This window comes from Theropithecus gelada, unplaced genomic scaffold (assembly GCF_003255815.1).
Source record: "Theropithecus gelada isolate Dixy unplaced genomic scaffold, Tgel_1.0 HiC_scaffold_15987, whole genome shotgun sequence".
In the NCBI taxonomy this organism is placed as follows: Eukaryota; Metazoa; Chordata; class Mammalia; order Primates; family Cercopithecidae; genus Theropithecus; species Theropithecus gelada.
Genome location: NW_020257754.1, coordinates 601,128 through 616,197, shown reverse-complemented (window position 1 = coordinate 616,197; position 15,070 = coordinate 601,128). Strand labels below are relative to the sequence as shown.

At 37.8% G+C, this 15,070-nt stretch overlaps 1 protein-coding gene across 4 annotated transcripts in view; it reads right to left on the bottom strand.

The window, feature by feature from the left end:
- Positions 1-15,070, bottom strand: part of LOC112617272 (periphilin-1-like) — a 219,697-nt gene that overhangs the window by 82,180 nt on the left and 122,447 nt on the right. For all 4 annotated transcript variants that reach the window (XM_025374008.1, XM_025374009.1, XM_025374010.1 and 1 more), the window contains one exon: positions 14,843-14,904. In XM_025374008.1, the coding sequence (XP_025229793.1) occupies positions 14,843-14,904 (62 nt within the window). The remainder of the gene's footprint in view (positions 1-14,842; positions 14,905-15,070) is intronic.

Genomic DNA, 15,070 nt, shown 5'->3' with positions numbered 1-15,070 from the left:
AAGACTCTGTCACAAAAAAAAAAAAGTGTCTGGTACTAGCGGTTAGCTGTAAAACCATTCAGTATCAACTAGTATAATTTTCTTTGTGCAAGTATCATCTTGATTTTAAGAATTTTTTTTTTGTTGTTTTACCCATAACCCTGAAGCATGCCAAAAAGAGAAAGAGTATACTAAAGTCTGGACATATTTTTAATACTGTTCCATAAATCACCAGGTAAAAACTGCAAGTAAGACAAAGGTCCATTTACCATGCAGAGAAAACTTACAACAAAAGCCTTCCAACTATAGGTTTCTAGCTATGTTGAAAATGAAGGTATCAACATATATGATACAATGCATTCAATACAATGAATTTATACGGCAAATCAAAAAGGGCCTTTGAAGAAACACAAATAACAATACAACCAGGATTATGAGGCCTCCAAAAAACACACTTGACGAAACTGATGCTTTTTATTATCACAGAGTACACAGCCTGAGAGTTAGGACAGTGTCTTTGGCTACATTGCAAACACTTCAGCTATACTGCCTGGCATATAAAAGATGCAAAGTCATCAGGAGAATGGAGGAAGGGAAGAACTAAGGCAGTCTCTCAAAATGTGTTCCTTGAACCATGTGTGACTGCAGATTACTTTAGATGCTTTATTTGAAAAGCAGATTTTTGAAGCTCAGATTCTCCTGTTAATACACATCCCCAAGGTAACTCCAGCCCCTCACATCAGTCAAAACAGGTAAGAGGTGACAGAACCCTCAGTGTCAGCAGATATATGTTCACTGCTTATGAGTAAAATACAACAAAATGGGAGAAACGGATATAAGGGAAGGGAAGAATGCAGAGATGGAAAGCATTTACTTCTTATTCTGAACCTCATTTTTCTCTCCTTCCCACATCCAAATATGCACAAATATTCACATAAAATATTGGCTACTTCCTTTCCAGTCAATAGGGACTTCCAAAAAGAATTAAGATTTCAAGAATTATTTTGAGAAAGCAGCCTGGTAATTAGCAAGGCAAGCTTAAGAATAAGTGAAGTACAACCACAAATATCTTTTATTTTAAATGAAACGGAAAAGCACAGGCACTGTGACTTAAGCCAAGGAATTTTCCCCATCACTTCTTCTATCCTATCAAAAAATCAAACGTGTCTCTCTGCTTGAGTTCAGATTAGAAGTTTGGTGGTCAAGTTCAAAGCTCTTTCCACAAAATCACATGTTTACAGTTAAAAGTATTCTAGGAAAAGTAGAACAAACAAACCAAAAAAGTATTCTAGGCATAAGATACGGACTAAGAGATCTTCTAACTAGAACTTTTTTTGTTTTTTTAAGGCGAAGTCACCCTCTGTCACCCAGGCTAAGGTGCAACGGCACCATCTCAGCTCACTGCAACCTCCACCTCCCCAGTTCAAGCGATTCTCCCACCTCAGCTTCCCCAATAGCTGGGATTACAGGCACACGCCACCATGCCCAGCTAATTTTTGTATTTTTAGTAGAGACCAGGTTTCACCATCTTGGCCAGGCTGGTCTCGAACTCTCGATCTCAGGTGACCGCCCGCCTTGGCCTCCCAAAGTGCTGGAATTACAGGCGTGAGCCAGCCTAGAACATGTTCTTTAAGAACAGATATCTTATCTGTGTTATTCACAGTTTGATCTCTAATACCTAAAACAGTGCCTGCTCTTATAAAGGTAAGATACGCCTAAATTGCTAAACAAAAATACCAAAAAATGTAATGATTCAAAGACAAAAGAAGTCTATCTAACAACGACAAAAGAGTCTAGGCATCCCAGTAAGGTGAGAAACGGCCCCATGCAATTTTATCCAAGGATCTAGGGTGACCACTGTTCTATTATTTCAACATGTGGCTTCGAAGGTCACATGTTTGATATCATTCCACTCCAAGGCCTACCCTGCAACATAGAAGAGGTAGAATATGTGTGTAGAAGAATACATGTAGAGCTCCTATTCCATTCCACTGGAGCTAGGTTGGTTATGTGACCACGCCTGTCTGCAAGGATGGCTAGGAAATATAGTCTAATCATGTGCCCAGGAAGTGTGAAGAATAGGCAGCAGTCACTGCAAGCATTTCAATGAAAAAATGTGGGATTCTAGGTGAAGATGTCTAATAGGCAGTTGGACACAGAGATCTAGAGTTCAGAAGAAAAGCCAAAGCCAAAGATACAGATGTGTCAGTCATTAGAAAACAAAATACAGGTCAGTGTTTCTCAAAATTCCAGCCTCCAGACCATTTGCATCACAATCACCCTGTGGGTTTGTTAAAAATACAGATTCCAAGACTCCACTCACTGAATCAGAATCTCAAGATAAAGCCTCAACATCTTCATTTATAATGAGCTTCTAAGTGATTTTTATGGACACAAGTTTTAGAAACATAAGCAAAGGGAATTGCTACCATTGATATAGAGAGATAAAGTTACCATAGCTGAGAGAACATGGCCAAGAAAGTAATTGTTAACATGATCCTATGGTTTCTGGACTTTGTCACTTCGTGCTATTTGTTAGACCAGTAGTTCTCAAGTCTAGCTTCACATTAGAATCACCTGATGAGCAACCCCCTCTTTTTTATTATTTTACTCATTTATTTATTATTTTTTAAAAGACGGAGTCTCACTCTGTTGCCCAGGCTGGTCTCAAGCTCCTGGCCTTAGGCAATCCTCCCACCTGAGTCTTCTAAGTCGCTGGGATTCCAGGTGCAAGCCACCGTGCCTGGACTGATGAGCTTTTAAAAAATACTGATGCCCAGGCTTCACCCAAGACCAACTGAATGAGGTCTCCAAGTGCGAGACCCAGGCAGTAGCATTAAAAAAAAAAAAAAAAAAAAAAGTCTTCCACATAATTCAGAGATTTAGAGTACTGCCAAGATTGAGAACCACTGTATTAGTCAAACTATATTACAGGCTCTTCATTCCAGAATCTCAGATTGTTACCCTACCCCAGAGATTGCAAATTCTGGGGTAAAAACTCTGCTTCTAATTAGCTGTGAACAAAAAAAAATTGAGAGATTTCGCATTTTAAAAATCTGGATTTCTGACTTCTTTTGAAGCAGGCCATGCTGGGCTTACATACTCAAATAGAAAAGATCGGCTGATAACAAGAAGCAGCTGCTCCAATCTGGCATTCATTTCCATTCCCTGCCTAGCTACTCTAACTCTATAAGTAATATAGGATAATAGGAGCATTATCACCACAGATAAATATGTGAGCTGTTTACCTGTAACCATTATAAGAACTTTATGTGTAGTGAACGTATTTGTGTACACAGTAATTTAAGTCCATCTTGTAAAAGCTTTCACATCCTCGGCCTCTTTATGAATCAACCCCTCTAACTTCTTCCTTTGAGACCTGGCATTTGAACACAAATACTATCTTTCATCAAGCTCTTGAGTAGTAAATACACATTGAGAACCCTACTTCAAAGGCCTGGGCTATATGAACCTCTAAATTCTCCATCTCCTAAGAAAACAGGGAGAAGCCCAAAAAATTCCTGATATAAGTTCATGCCACCCTACTGTACCCCACATTACCAACCTCCCGGTAACTTCCTCGAATTCCCTGAAGAAGTTAACACAATGGCACAGTCCACATTGTTACCACACATCCTACCCACACCGTGGATGACTTTCAAAATTCACATTATCTGTGCAATAATGTAGGTTCGTGTAGGTTGACCATCTCCTCTCTCTTCACAATTCCTTAGCCATATGTGTAAATCCTAAACTCTGCCATTCATTATCGGGTGTACTGCAGCTACATTTTTATTGCATTTTCACACTCTAATCACGATGTCTTATCCTTCGGTTTTTTTCACTCCTACAATAACTCCATCTCCACTTTACAAATGCCCTTAGTCTCCTATATTTTTGAGCAATCAATGAACCCCATTCTATTCATTGCCCTTTCAGCCTAAAGGGCAGTATTTGGATCACTCTATAAATACCAACAATTTTTCTGCCCTTGCAATTCTGATGTATCATCTTAGCCAATCCAAAGCCTGAATCAATTCCAAAATCTGTGATTTCCTCACAGATATCTACTTGGATTGCCATAAAGAGAAAAAAATCACACTAGAGAAAAATCACACAAACCAACAGGTTGGTCCCACTATAGCTTCATGGTCTCTAATTTCTACTGTGTTTTCAATTCTGCTGAGTATTTTATCATTGATGACCTCAATCTCCCAAAATATACTGTTTCAAAAGTTTCATTTTCCACCACAATCATAAAGGTGTTGCCCTGGGTTCTGACTTTATAGCTCATCCGTCTTGTCTAACTACATCTCATTGGATAATCTCAATTTTGAATGTAACTCCTCCCTTGAAACCATTCCTCCTATATATGGCAATATATACTGTACACACAATAAATAAAAAATACAGATATTTCTCTATGCCTTATTTCCACATCCAACAAGCATGCCTGTTAATTTTCTACTTCCTAAGTATCTATCAAATTTAACCCTTTTCCCCATTCCAACTCCCCTTCTCCAATTCAGATATTCATAATTTCTTGTTCAATCTCCAATGTCATCTTTAAAAGTCATCCTCTACACCGAACACAAAATAAACTACAATCTCATTAGTTTACCTTACCCCTCCTCTCCCTACCTGGTTAATATTTCTCAGCAGTTAATATTTTCTTAGTAGTAACTGCTAATAGGATAAAGCTCCTACAGTGAACTTTTTCTAGAACCATAGCACAGGATAAGGGTTGCTTTGTCTTCCTCGAGCACTTATACAGCTTCACCCTATTTCAGATTATGTTATCTACTTGTACATTCATTTCACTCTCTAGATGGTAAGCTGGTGATATAAGCATGGTGCCCTACATATAAACATTTGTACTACTCAAAAAACATTTGCACCACTTAATTAAACCAAAAATGTTCTATAGTATTGTTCTCTGTCAAACAGTAAATTGCCTAAGATAAAACTTGCTACAGTAAAATTAAACAGAAAATCTACTCTATTTTTAAAAAAATAAGTATGAAAATACTCAACACTACTTAATCAAAAATTTCCATAAGTGAATACAGAAAAGTACCCCAGTACTTTTTTTATTTTTATTTTTTATTGTTTGAGACAGAGTCTCACTCTGTTGCCCAGGCTCACTGCAACTCTGCCTCCCAGGTTCAAGTGATTCTCGTGCCTCAGCCTTCCGAGCAGCTGGGATTACAGGAGCATGCCACCACACCCAGATAATTTTTGTACTTTTAGTAGAGATGGGGTTTCGCTATGCTGGCCAGGCTGGTCTCAAACTCCTGACCTCAGGTGATCCACCCACCTCGGGCTCCCAAAGTGCTTGGATTACAAGCGTGAGCCACCCAGGCTGGTCTCAAACTCCTGACCTCAGGTGATCCACCCGCCTCGGGATCCCAAAGTGTTTGGATTACAAGCGTGAGCCACCTGCCTGGCCTTTTTTTTTTAAATTTTTTGAGAGGTTCTCACTCTTGTCACCCAGGCTGGAGTGCAGTGCTGTGATCACAGCTCACTGCAACCTCAACCTCCCAGGCTCAAGCAATTCACCCACATCAGCTTCCAAAGGTACCAAGCGCATGCCACCACACCCAACTAATTTTTTTGTTTTTTTTTTGTAGAAATGGGGTCTCCTTATGTTGCCCTGACTGGTCTCGAACTCCTGGGCTGAAGCTATCCTCCCACTTCAGCCTCCCAAAGTGCTGAGATTACAGGCGTGAGCCACCACACCCAGCCCCTAGTATTTAAAAATAAAGTATATTGGCCACTTGATGATACTCTTGTTCCATATTTTAAAACATTATATAATACTTTAAATCAGTTCCATCCTAAGATTTATCACTATTATTTTATTCTATTTTGAGACAGAGTTTCACTCTTATTGCCCAAGCTGGAGTGCAGTGGTGCAATCTTGGCTCACTGCAACCTCCGCTTCCCAGGTTCAAGCAATTTTCATGCCTCAGTCTCCTGAGTAGCTGGGACTACAGGCATGTGCCACCATGCCTGGCTAATTTTTGTATTTTTAGTAGAGACAGGGTTTTGCCATGTTGGCCAGGCTGGTCTCAAACTCCCGGCCTCAAGTGATCCGCCCACCTTGGCCTCTCAAAATGCTGGGATTACAGGTGTGAGCCACTGCACCCAACCACTAAGGTTTATTATAAGATCTCATAACTACAAGGGGAGAAAATGACCTGAAAACAACTCATCCTAAGTCACTAACTCTTGGTAGAGTATGACATGTTTCTTTGATACGAAATGAAATAAATCCTGATATATTCTGAATTTCATCTACAAACATGTTTTGAAAAAAAAAAGACATTATAATCATTGTGTAAATACAGAAACAAGGTGAGCAGGTGATGACACACTTGAAATGTAGATAACTTTACCAGGCATACCCAAATATGAAAGTGATCACTTTCAGAGTGGGGCGGGGCAGTGGGGAGTGGGCAGCAGGGAAAAAGACAGAAAACTTGACACATGCTCTTTTGTTCCATTAGCTGTTATTTAATTCAGTTGCTTCCAATAATTCTACACTTCCATTAGTAAAACACATTTGAATATAAACCACTAATACATGTATGCTAGATTTATAAAGTACATAATGTTCTACAACATGAAACACATAACAACGTGAAAAAAAAAACAGCTAGGGCATAAAGTTCCACTGCCAGTAATAGGCCTGTGGAAAATGGTGTGAAAGCAAGGTGGCCCTGTAATACCCACCCAGTGGTGGCAAACTACAAAAAATAAAAATAAAAAATTTAATTAAATAATTAATTTTTAAAATGGTGCTGGAGAGAGCAAGAAGGAAGACTCATGTGGTCAGAATAATAACCACTTTTAGGGGTGTGAACAAACACAGTGATGATACTGGTGTCAGGTCTGGAATTTGACTTTATCTTACCTACAAGGTTATAAATTAGACTGTTACTGTTTCCTGGATCCTAGCAGACTTACGGGTCAGAAAAAAAACTTTATCACTCATAGCACGGCAAGCAACACAAGCATTGGCATGTTTGTGTCAGTTCGCTCTGGTACCACGTCCAGGGGTAACGTGATAGAAGCCTAGATATATGTGGCACATGCAGTGGGTGTGGGTCACAACTGAGGAACACTGAACTTTTTACACCAAGCAATAAGCAAGCCTGCTATTTGACAAACAGGGAGACATTACTCTGGCCTTCAAGATTGCTCATTACAAACACATTTCAAGATTGCTCATTACAAACACATCTCTGAGAACTACCCTGAATAATGAGTGAACAGAGTCTTGCATATCTCGGCAAGATGCGCAGAAGTGTAAGACACCCACAGAGGACTGTCTCTCCTAACAACTGGGAGCCAGATTTCCCACAGATGGAAAAAGGAGATAAAAGTATGAAATAAAGGAAAAGGTATTGCCATGATCTCATAGTCATGAATACATACAAACACTGTATAAAAATAAATGCAGAAGTAAAAGTCTGTGTGTGTCTGTGTGTTCAGATTCTTGGCTTCAAAAAATCACTCTCCACTGCAGAAAGCCTGTGTTCCTTGGAGAAACACCTGCATTTAGAGTGAGGCAGAGAAGCCTGAGACTGAAACATCTTGTGTCAGAAAGAGGTGACCAAAGAATGATGTCGACATGTCAAAACAACACAAATGACCCTGGTTTGGCGATGGATTCTTAGACACCAAAAGCATGAACAACAAAAGAAAAAAAATAAATTGGACTTCATGAAAATTTAAAATGTGCATCAAAGAACATTATCAATAAAGCAAAAAGACAATTAACAGAATGGAAGAAAATATTGCAAATCATGTATCAGGAATAGCTTAATATCATACTCCTAAAATTCAACAACAAAAAGACAAAAAACCCAGTTTAAAAAAAAAAAAATCAAAAAACTCAAAACAGACATTACTCCAAAGATATACAAATGACCAATAAGCACAAGAAATGATGTTCATCATCACTAGTATCATTAGGAAAATGCAAATCAAAACCACAATGAGATACGACTTCATGCTCACAAGGATGGTTACACACACAGACACAGACACAGACACAGACACACACGGAATATAACAAGCATTGGCAAGAATGTGGAGCAACTGGGAACCTTCTACATTGTTAACAGGAAAGTAAAATGGTGCTGCCACTATGGAAAATGGCTTGGTGGTTCCTCAAAAAAGATAAGCATGGAATTACCATATGATTCAGTAATTCCACTCTTACAAATGTACCCAAAAACCTGAAAACACGGACTCAAAAGAGATATTTGTACGTCAATATTCACTGTAGCATTTATTCACAATGCCAAAAGTTGAAAACACTTCAAATGTGGGTTTCTGTACCCACTAGAATTAAATTAATTCTATTCAACACTGTCAATAGAATTAATGCTCATGAATTGTGTACTTAAAAATTACGTAAATGGCATACTTTATTGTGTCATATATATTCTGTCACAAGAAAATATTTGAAAAACAAAACCAACCAACCAACCACAGAAGCTAACTTGAAGGGACTCTCACTGGCCAAATTTGAGCATCAAAATAGTGACAGCAATGAATTACAACCCACTGAATAAAATAGGAATCTATTAGTCCATACATACATAAACAAAGTTTTGTCTGTTTTAAGGGGGTAAAGAGGTGAAGAGAAAGTTCTTCCTTACAATAGAACGCCAGCATAATAAATATAGAAAGAATGGGCTAACCACCCATTAAAACCCATCATATTTGTTTAGTAGGGTTGGACTGCCGTAACAAATTATCACAGGCTTAAACAACAAACTATTTATATTTCTCATAGTTCTGGAGCTGGGAAATCCAAGATCAAGGTACGAGCAGATCTGGTGTCCAGTGAGGACCTTCTTCTTGGTTTGACAATGGTTGTCTTCTCATTGTATCCTCACATGGTGGAGAGCAAGCTCTTATGTCTCTTCTCAATAAGGTACCAATCCCATTCATGAGGAATCCACCTTTATGACCAAATCTTACCTCCCAAAAGGCCTACCTCCTAATACCATCACAGTGGGGGGCTAAGATTTCAACATGAATTTGAGGGGACATAAATACTATGTCCATAATATTAATAATTAACTCGGGCAAAACCATCAGTGGATGCTAAAACTAGCAGCTGAAAGTGAACAAGAAATGATACAATCACATAGTTTCAAAGTATCTCCACACAAAGCAATTTCAGGGGGAAGGACAACTTAATAGTAAAGAAACTTTGCAGACTCCATTTTAAACAAGTGATAAAAGTCAAAGATACCAATAAGGGCACAAACCAACAACATGTGCAGCCTATAGGAAGAAAAAGAATTCAGCGGCTGGGCGCCGTGGCTCATGCCTGTAATCCAAGCACTTTGGGAGGCCAAGGCAGGCAGATCACGAGGTCAGGAGTCCGAGACCAGCCTGGCCAACATAGTGAAACATCGTCTCTACTGCAAATACAAAAATTAGCCAGGTATGGTGGCACACGCCTGCAGTCCCAGCTACACGGAGGCTGAGGCAGGGGAATCACTTGAATCTGGGAGGCAGAGGTTGCAGTGAGCCAAGACCACGCCACTGCACTCCAGCCTGGGTGACAGAGTGAGACTTCGTCTCAAAAAAAAAAAAACCAAAAAAAACTTAGCATCACTTCAGGAACTGTCCTGGCAAAAACGTACAACCTAGACCTAATCTCTAATCATGAAGAAATACAAGACAAACCTAAACTGAGAAAGAAAAAAAACAACTTGCCAAAAACACTAAACCATAAAAATCAAGGGAAGACTAAGGAGCTGTTCCAGATTGAAGAAGCCTATGAAAATGTGATTTGTGAGCCCAGATTAAATTTTTTTGCTATAAAGCACATTACTGGGGGCATTTCTGGAGACATTGATGAAATCTCTAGTGAAGGGTTACAGGAGTTCTTTCAGTTATTCTCGCAATTTTTCTTTTCTTTTTTTTTTTTTTTTTTTGAGACGGAGTCTCACTCTGTTGCTTAGGCTGGATGGAGTGCAATGGGTGATCTCAGCTCACTGCAGCCTCCATCTCCTGAGTTTAAGTGATTCTCCTGCTTCAGCCTCCCGAGTAGCTGGGACTACAGGTGTGTGCCACCACGCCTGACTAATTTTTGTATTTTTAATGCAGACGAGGTTTTGTCATAATGGCTAGGCTAGTCTCAAACTCCTGACTTCAAGTGATCCACCTGCCTCAGCCTCCCAAAGTGCTGGGATTAAAGGCGTGAGCCATCGTCCCTGGTCAGTTTTTCAAATCTTTTAATATTTTCTTCCTACAGGACAAAGAATCACTTTGTATACCCCACTGACAGAAACAAAAACACTGACATGGCTTTCCTAATTGCTCAGAACATTACCAACAGATACAACTATTCTCTTTGCATGGTTTACAATGCATTAAATCTTTTTCTACAACAACAGCTATTTTCTGTTCACAAAGTCTTTCAAGTAGGAAAGCTTCAGTGAGCCCACCTGATATAGAGACCAGCTTACAGAAGCCAGATAGATGCCAGGCAGTAAAAGCTATAGCTACTGTGATAGCATAAAACCTGAGACATTATTGAAGATACTCAAACATCAAGTGAAGACATAGGCAGATATGGACAATACAAATACTCTCTATTCCCTGCTTTTTCTTCGTAAAAATTATGTTTTGTTATTTGTTAAATATGTATAATTCATATTAAAATGTAGGCTACATGAAATTGAAGGCTTTATATTCCCAAAGACTAGAAGAACATCTGACACATCAAACACCACAAGAAATATTTAATAAATGAATGAATATACCATCCAGAATTAACTCCATACCCCGAAAACAGAGAATATACCTTGTTTTAATGCCCATGGTATAGTTATGGAAGCTGACCAACTAATGAACCATTAATAATCATGGATTTTAAAAGTAAAATTACAGTACAGGGGCAACACTATCATCACAGAATAATTAGAATACAGTATGTCAGAATCTGTGTAAATTACTATATATCAGAATCATGGGATACAGTTATGGCACTACTTAAAGGAAATTTCAAACTACTTACATTAAATAAGAAAAATAAACTATTCAAATTAAAATGTTAAGATTTTTATTAAAAACAAATAAAACACATGTGTAAAAGCATTTTTAGCAGGCAAACTGACATCTATTAATATTTGCAATACATATATATACCCACTGACCCAGAAATTCTGCTTCTAGTAACCTATCTTATAAAAACTAAAGTACTAATTCATGAAAATATTATGTACCAGAATTTACTGCAGCACTGTTTTGTACTGTAAACAGAGTGACTAGCTAAATTATTTGGCATATCCTCACCATGAACTATTACTTGGCCATTAAAAAGACTCAATTTGGTTGGATTATAGGCTCATGCCTATAATCCCAGCACTTTGGGAGACCAAGGCAGGAGGACTGCTTGAGCCCAGGAGTTCAAGACCATCTGAGGCAATAAAGTGAGACCTCATCTCTACAAAAAAGTTAAAAAATAAAATAAAATAAAATAGATGGGTATGGTAGTGCACACCTGTGGTCCCAGCTACTTGGCAGGCTAAGACAGGAGGAATGCTTAAGCCTGGCAGTTTCAGGCCACAGTGAGCCGTGATCACAACATTGCACTCAAGCCTGGGCAACAGAACTTTGTCTCCAAAAAAAAAAACAACAAAAAAGACTCAGTTAAACAATCAAAAACCCTAAATGTTTATGAATATAGAGAAAAATATGGAAGAATTTATACCAAGATGTTATCATGGCTGTGGCGATGAGAGATTTATATATGTGTTTTTATTTCATTTATGTGAAATTTTATATGCATACACAAAATGTTTTTTTAAAAAAGACAGGAAGAGAAAAATAAAATTAACATAAAAACTGTTATTTTACAAACTGAAAAATCACAATGGCAAAGATATAGAATCAACCTAAATGTCCATCAATGGATGACTGGATAAAGAAAATGCAGTACATACAGACAATGGCATACTATTCAGCCATAAAAAAGAGTGAAATCATGTCTTCTGCAGCAACGTGGATGGAACTGCAGGCCATTATCTTAAGTGAAACAACTCAGAAACATAAAGTCAGAGACTGAATGTCCTCACTTCTCACTAATAAGTGGGAGCTAGATAATGTGTACATATGGACATAGAGAGTGGAATGAGAGAAAAGAGAGACTTGGAAGGGTGAGAGGCGACTGAGGGATGAGAAATTACTTAATGGGTACAATATACATTATTCAAGTGGTGGGATACACTAAAAACCGAGACTTCACCACTACACAATATATTCATGCAACAAAACTGCACTTGTATCCATTAAAATTATACAAATAAAAAATAATAAAAATAAATAAAAACAATTAAGTTAAAATAAATTTATTTGCAGATATTTCTTTGGAGGAGAAAAATAAGCCACTAGATGATCTAATTTTTCAAAGTGTTTTACAATTCTGCTTTTCATATAGGTCTTAATTATATCAGACATTATCTGGATATATCAGGCTCCGGTGTCACGTTTTTTAAATATTTATCTCAGCACACTATTTATTGAAAAGTTCATTCTTTCTCCATTGGATTTGTAATGCCACTGCTACTATATCCAAAACTCCAGATATATTTAGATTTATTTGCAGATTCTGTTTCACTGGTCTATTTGACATCAACAGTACAACACTGTTTACATCACTACAGCTTTATAATTACGCACATATGGTATCTTGAGTCTTCACGTCTTTTTCAAGGCATTTTTGCCATTTAGCCCTTTACTCTTTCATATTACTTTTAAAAATCAACTTGTCAACTTCCATGCAAAATAAAAAATAAAAAAATTTTGATTTTTGACTGGAACCAAATTAAATTATCACCTTAATTTGAGGAGAACTGATATTTATATGACATTGAGTCTTCCTAGCTAAGGATGTCATGATTCTCCTTTTACTCTGATTTACTTTTATTTCCTTTAGAAATGACTTGTAATTTCCTTATATAGGTCTCATACACTTTTGGTGTGTTTATTCCTATTATTCATTACAGTTTTTATGGTAAAGTATTTTGAAAACAAATTTTCTAATTTATGCTGATAGCTGATCTTATTACATTGAACCTTGCTAATTTCCTAATAGTTCTTGTAGTCTATAGACTTTCCTAGATTTTCTGCATAATTATATTATCTTTAAATAGTTGTGTTTTTCATTCTAATTCTTACAACTTATTTATTTTTCGCTTTACTGTAGGGGTTGTTACCATGTTGAGTGGAAGCAGTGACTAGGTGTCATTGTTTGGTTCTGATTTTAAAGCAAATGTTTCTAACTTTACTACTCAGTATAGCAAATGCCCAATTACCCAGTCAAGGAAATTCTCTTTCCATTCCCAGCTGGCTATTTTTATAACTACTCAGTGATGAATTTTATCAAAGCATTTTTTTCAGCATCTGTTCTATTACTTCTTTTGGAAGAAACAGTCTGCCATGGGTTCTGAATGTCCCTGCACATAATTGCCATGTATGTCAAATTCCAAGACCAAACTATCCACTGACACTGAACAGTTTCTGAGGCTGGTTACAGAGACGATTAAAAAGGTTAAGGTGACCACAATGTGACTACCATGGCAGGTCACTCCCAGGGAAAAGAGGACTAGCTTGCTTTCTGCTTTCTACAAAAGGTACCAAGCTCTTGACCCTGGGTTCCACAGCCACAGTGTATCCCACTGTGTGCATAGCCACCATCTCTGCCTATCATATCGCCCTGTGGGATTTGGGGACAGGGAACCTGCACTACAATCCTGATCCTCTTGCTGACTGCTGTGCTGTGAATAAAAATCTGTCTTGCTCTGATTCACCGAATCTTGTCTACTTTTGGCATCTATGAAGTTGTGACAGTTGATGCCTTGCCACTCTCTATGAGACTGGGGTTCTTTTCCCTGATAGTTCATAAGAAATCTTTACAAGGCTCCTTTTACAACTTCCAATACCACCACTGTGATGTCATTTAAAAACAAAAACTATCAATCGATTTAAATGTGTCCATCGTTTCCTTCCCACAACTATTCTATTAGATGCCCTCTATAAGTAATCAAAGCCAACAATGATGGAGGCCCTTGCAAAATGTGTTTCCCAAAAGAACTTTATTAAAGAAACTGAGATAATGCCTTACAATACTCTTTGTAAGAACCCAAGTATTTCCAGAATACTTCTGAAAAAATGCCTTACTTTCTAATTAAGCAAACCTATCAAATTAAGTTCTAATTAAGTAAACCTCATAATCCATACCACACATTAATTTAATAATTAACTTGCAAAATTACATCAATAGTTTTTTGTTTTTTGTTTTTTTTTAAAGACAGAGTCTCACTCTGTTGCCCAGGCTGGAGTGCAGTTGCATGATCTCAGCTCACTGCAACCTCCACCTCCCAGGTTCAAGCAATTCTCCTGCCTCAACCTCCCGAGTAGCTGGGATTACAGGCGACCACCACCATGCCTAGTTAATTTTTTTTTTTTTGTACTTTTAGTAAAGGCGGGGTTCTACCATGTTGGCCAGGCTGGTCTCGAACTCCTGACCTCAAGTAATTTGCCCACCTTGGCCTCCCAAAGCACAGAGATTACCAGTGTGAGCCACCACACCAGGCCCAAATATTTTTAAATATATTTTTTATGATTTACAAAATGCCAAGTTATGTGGAACACTAGTTATCAGTGCTATTATACTGCATAGTCACATAAAGAATATAATGCTTGTTGCTTTCAAACTCTAAAATCCCAGTAAAATATTTCATCTATGTGCTTGAGTCTATATTTCAAAAGCAGACATCTCGATGAGTCAAGTATCAAAGTACTTATGCTATTATTTTTATCCTTTTACCTGTATTCAGGTTGCCTGCTTGCAGAATGATCATCTCTTGTCCATCTATAGCCAGATTCATCCTGTAACATAAAAAAGCTACTTAGCTATTTGTTTACATTATTTTGGACAAGTGGGATATATCTAACAACACTATCAGAAACTAGTCTAAATTTCCCTCAACTTCAAAGGCATAAAAAGGAAAAAACATTCAACAAGTCATCCATTTCAACAACTGAAAGAGTAGAC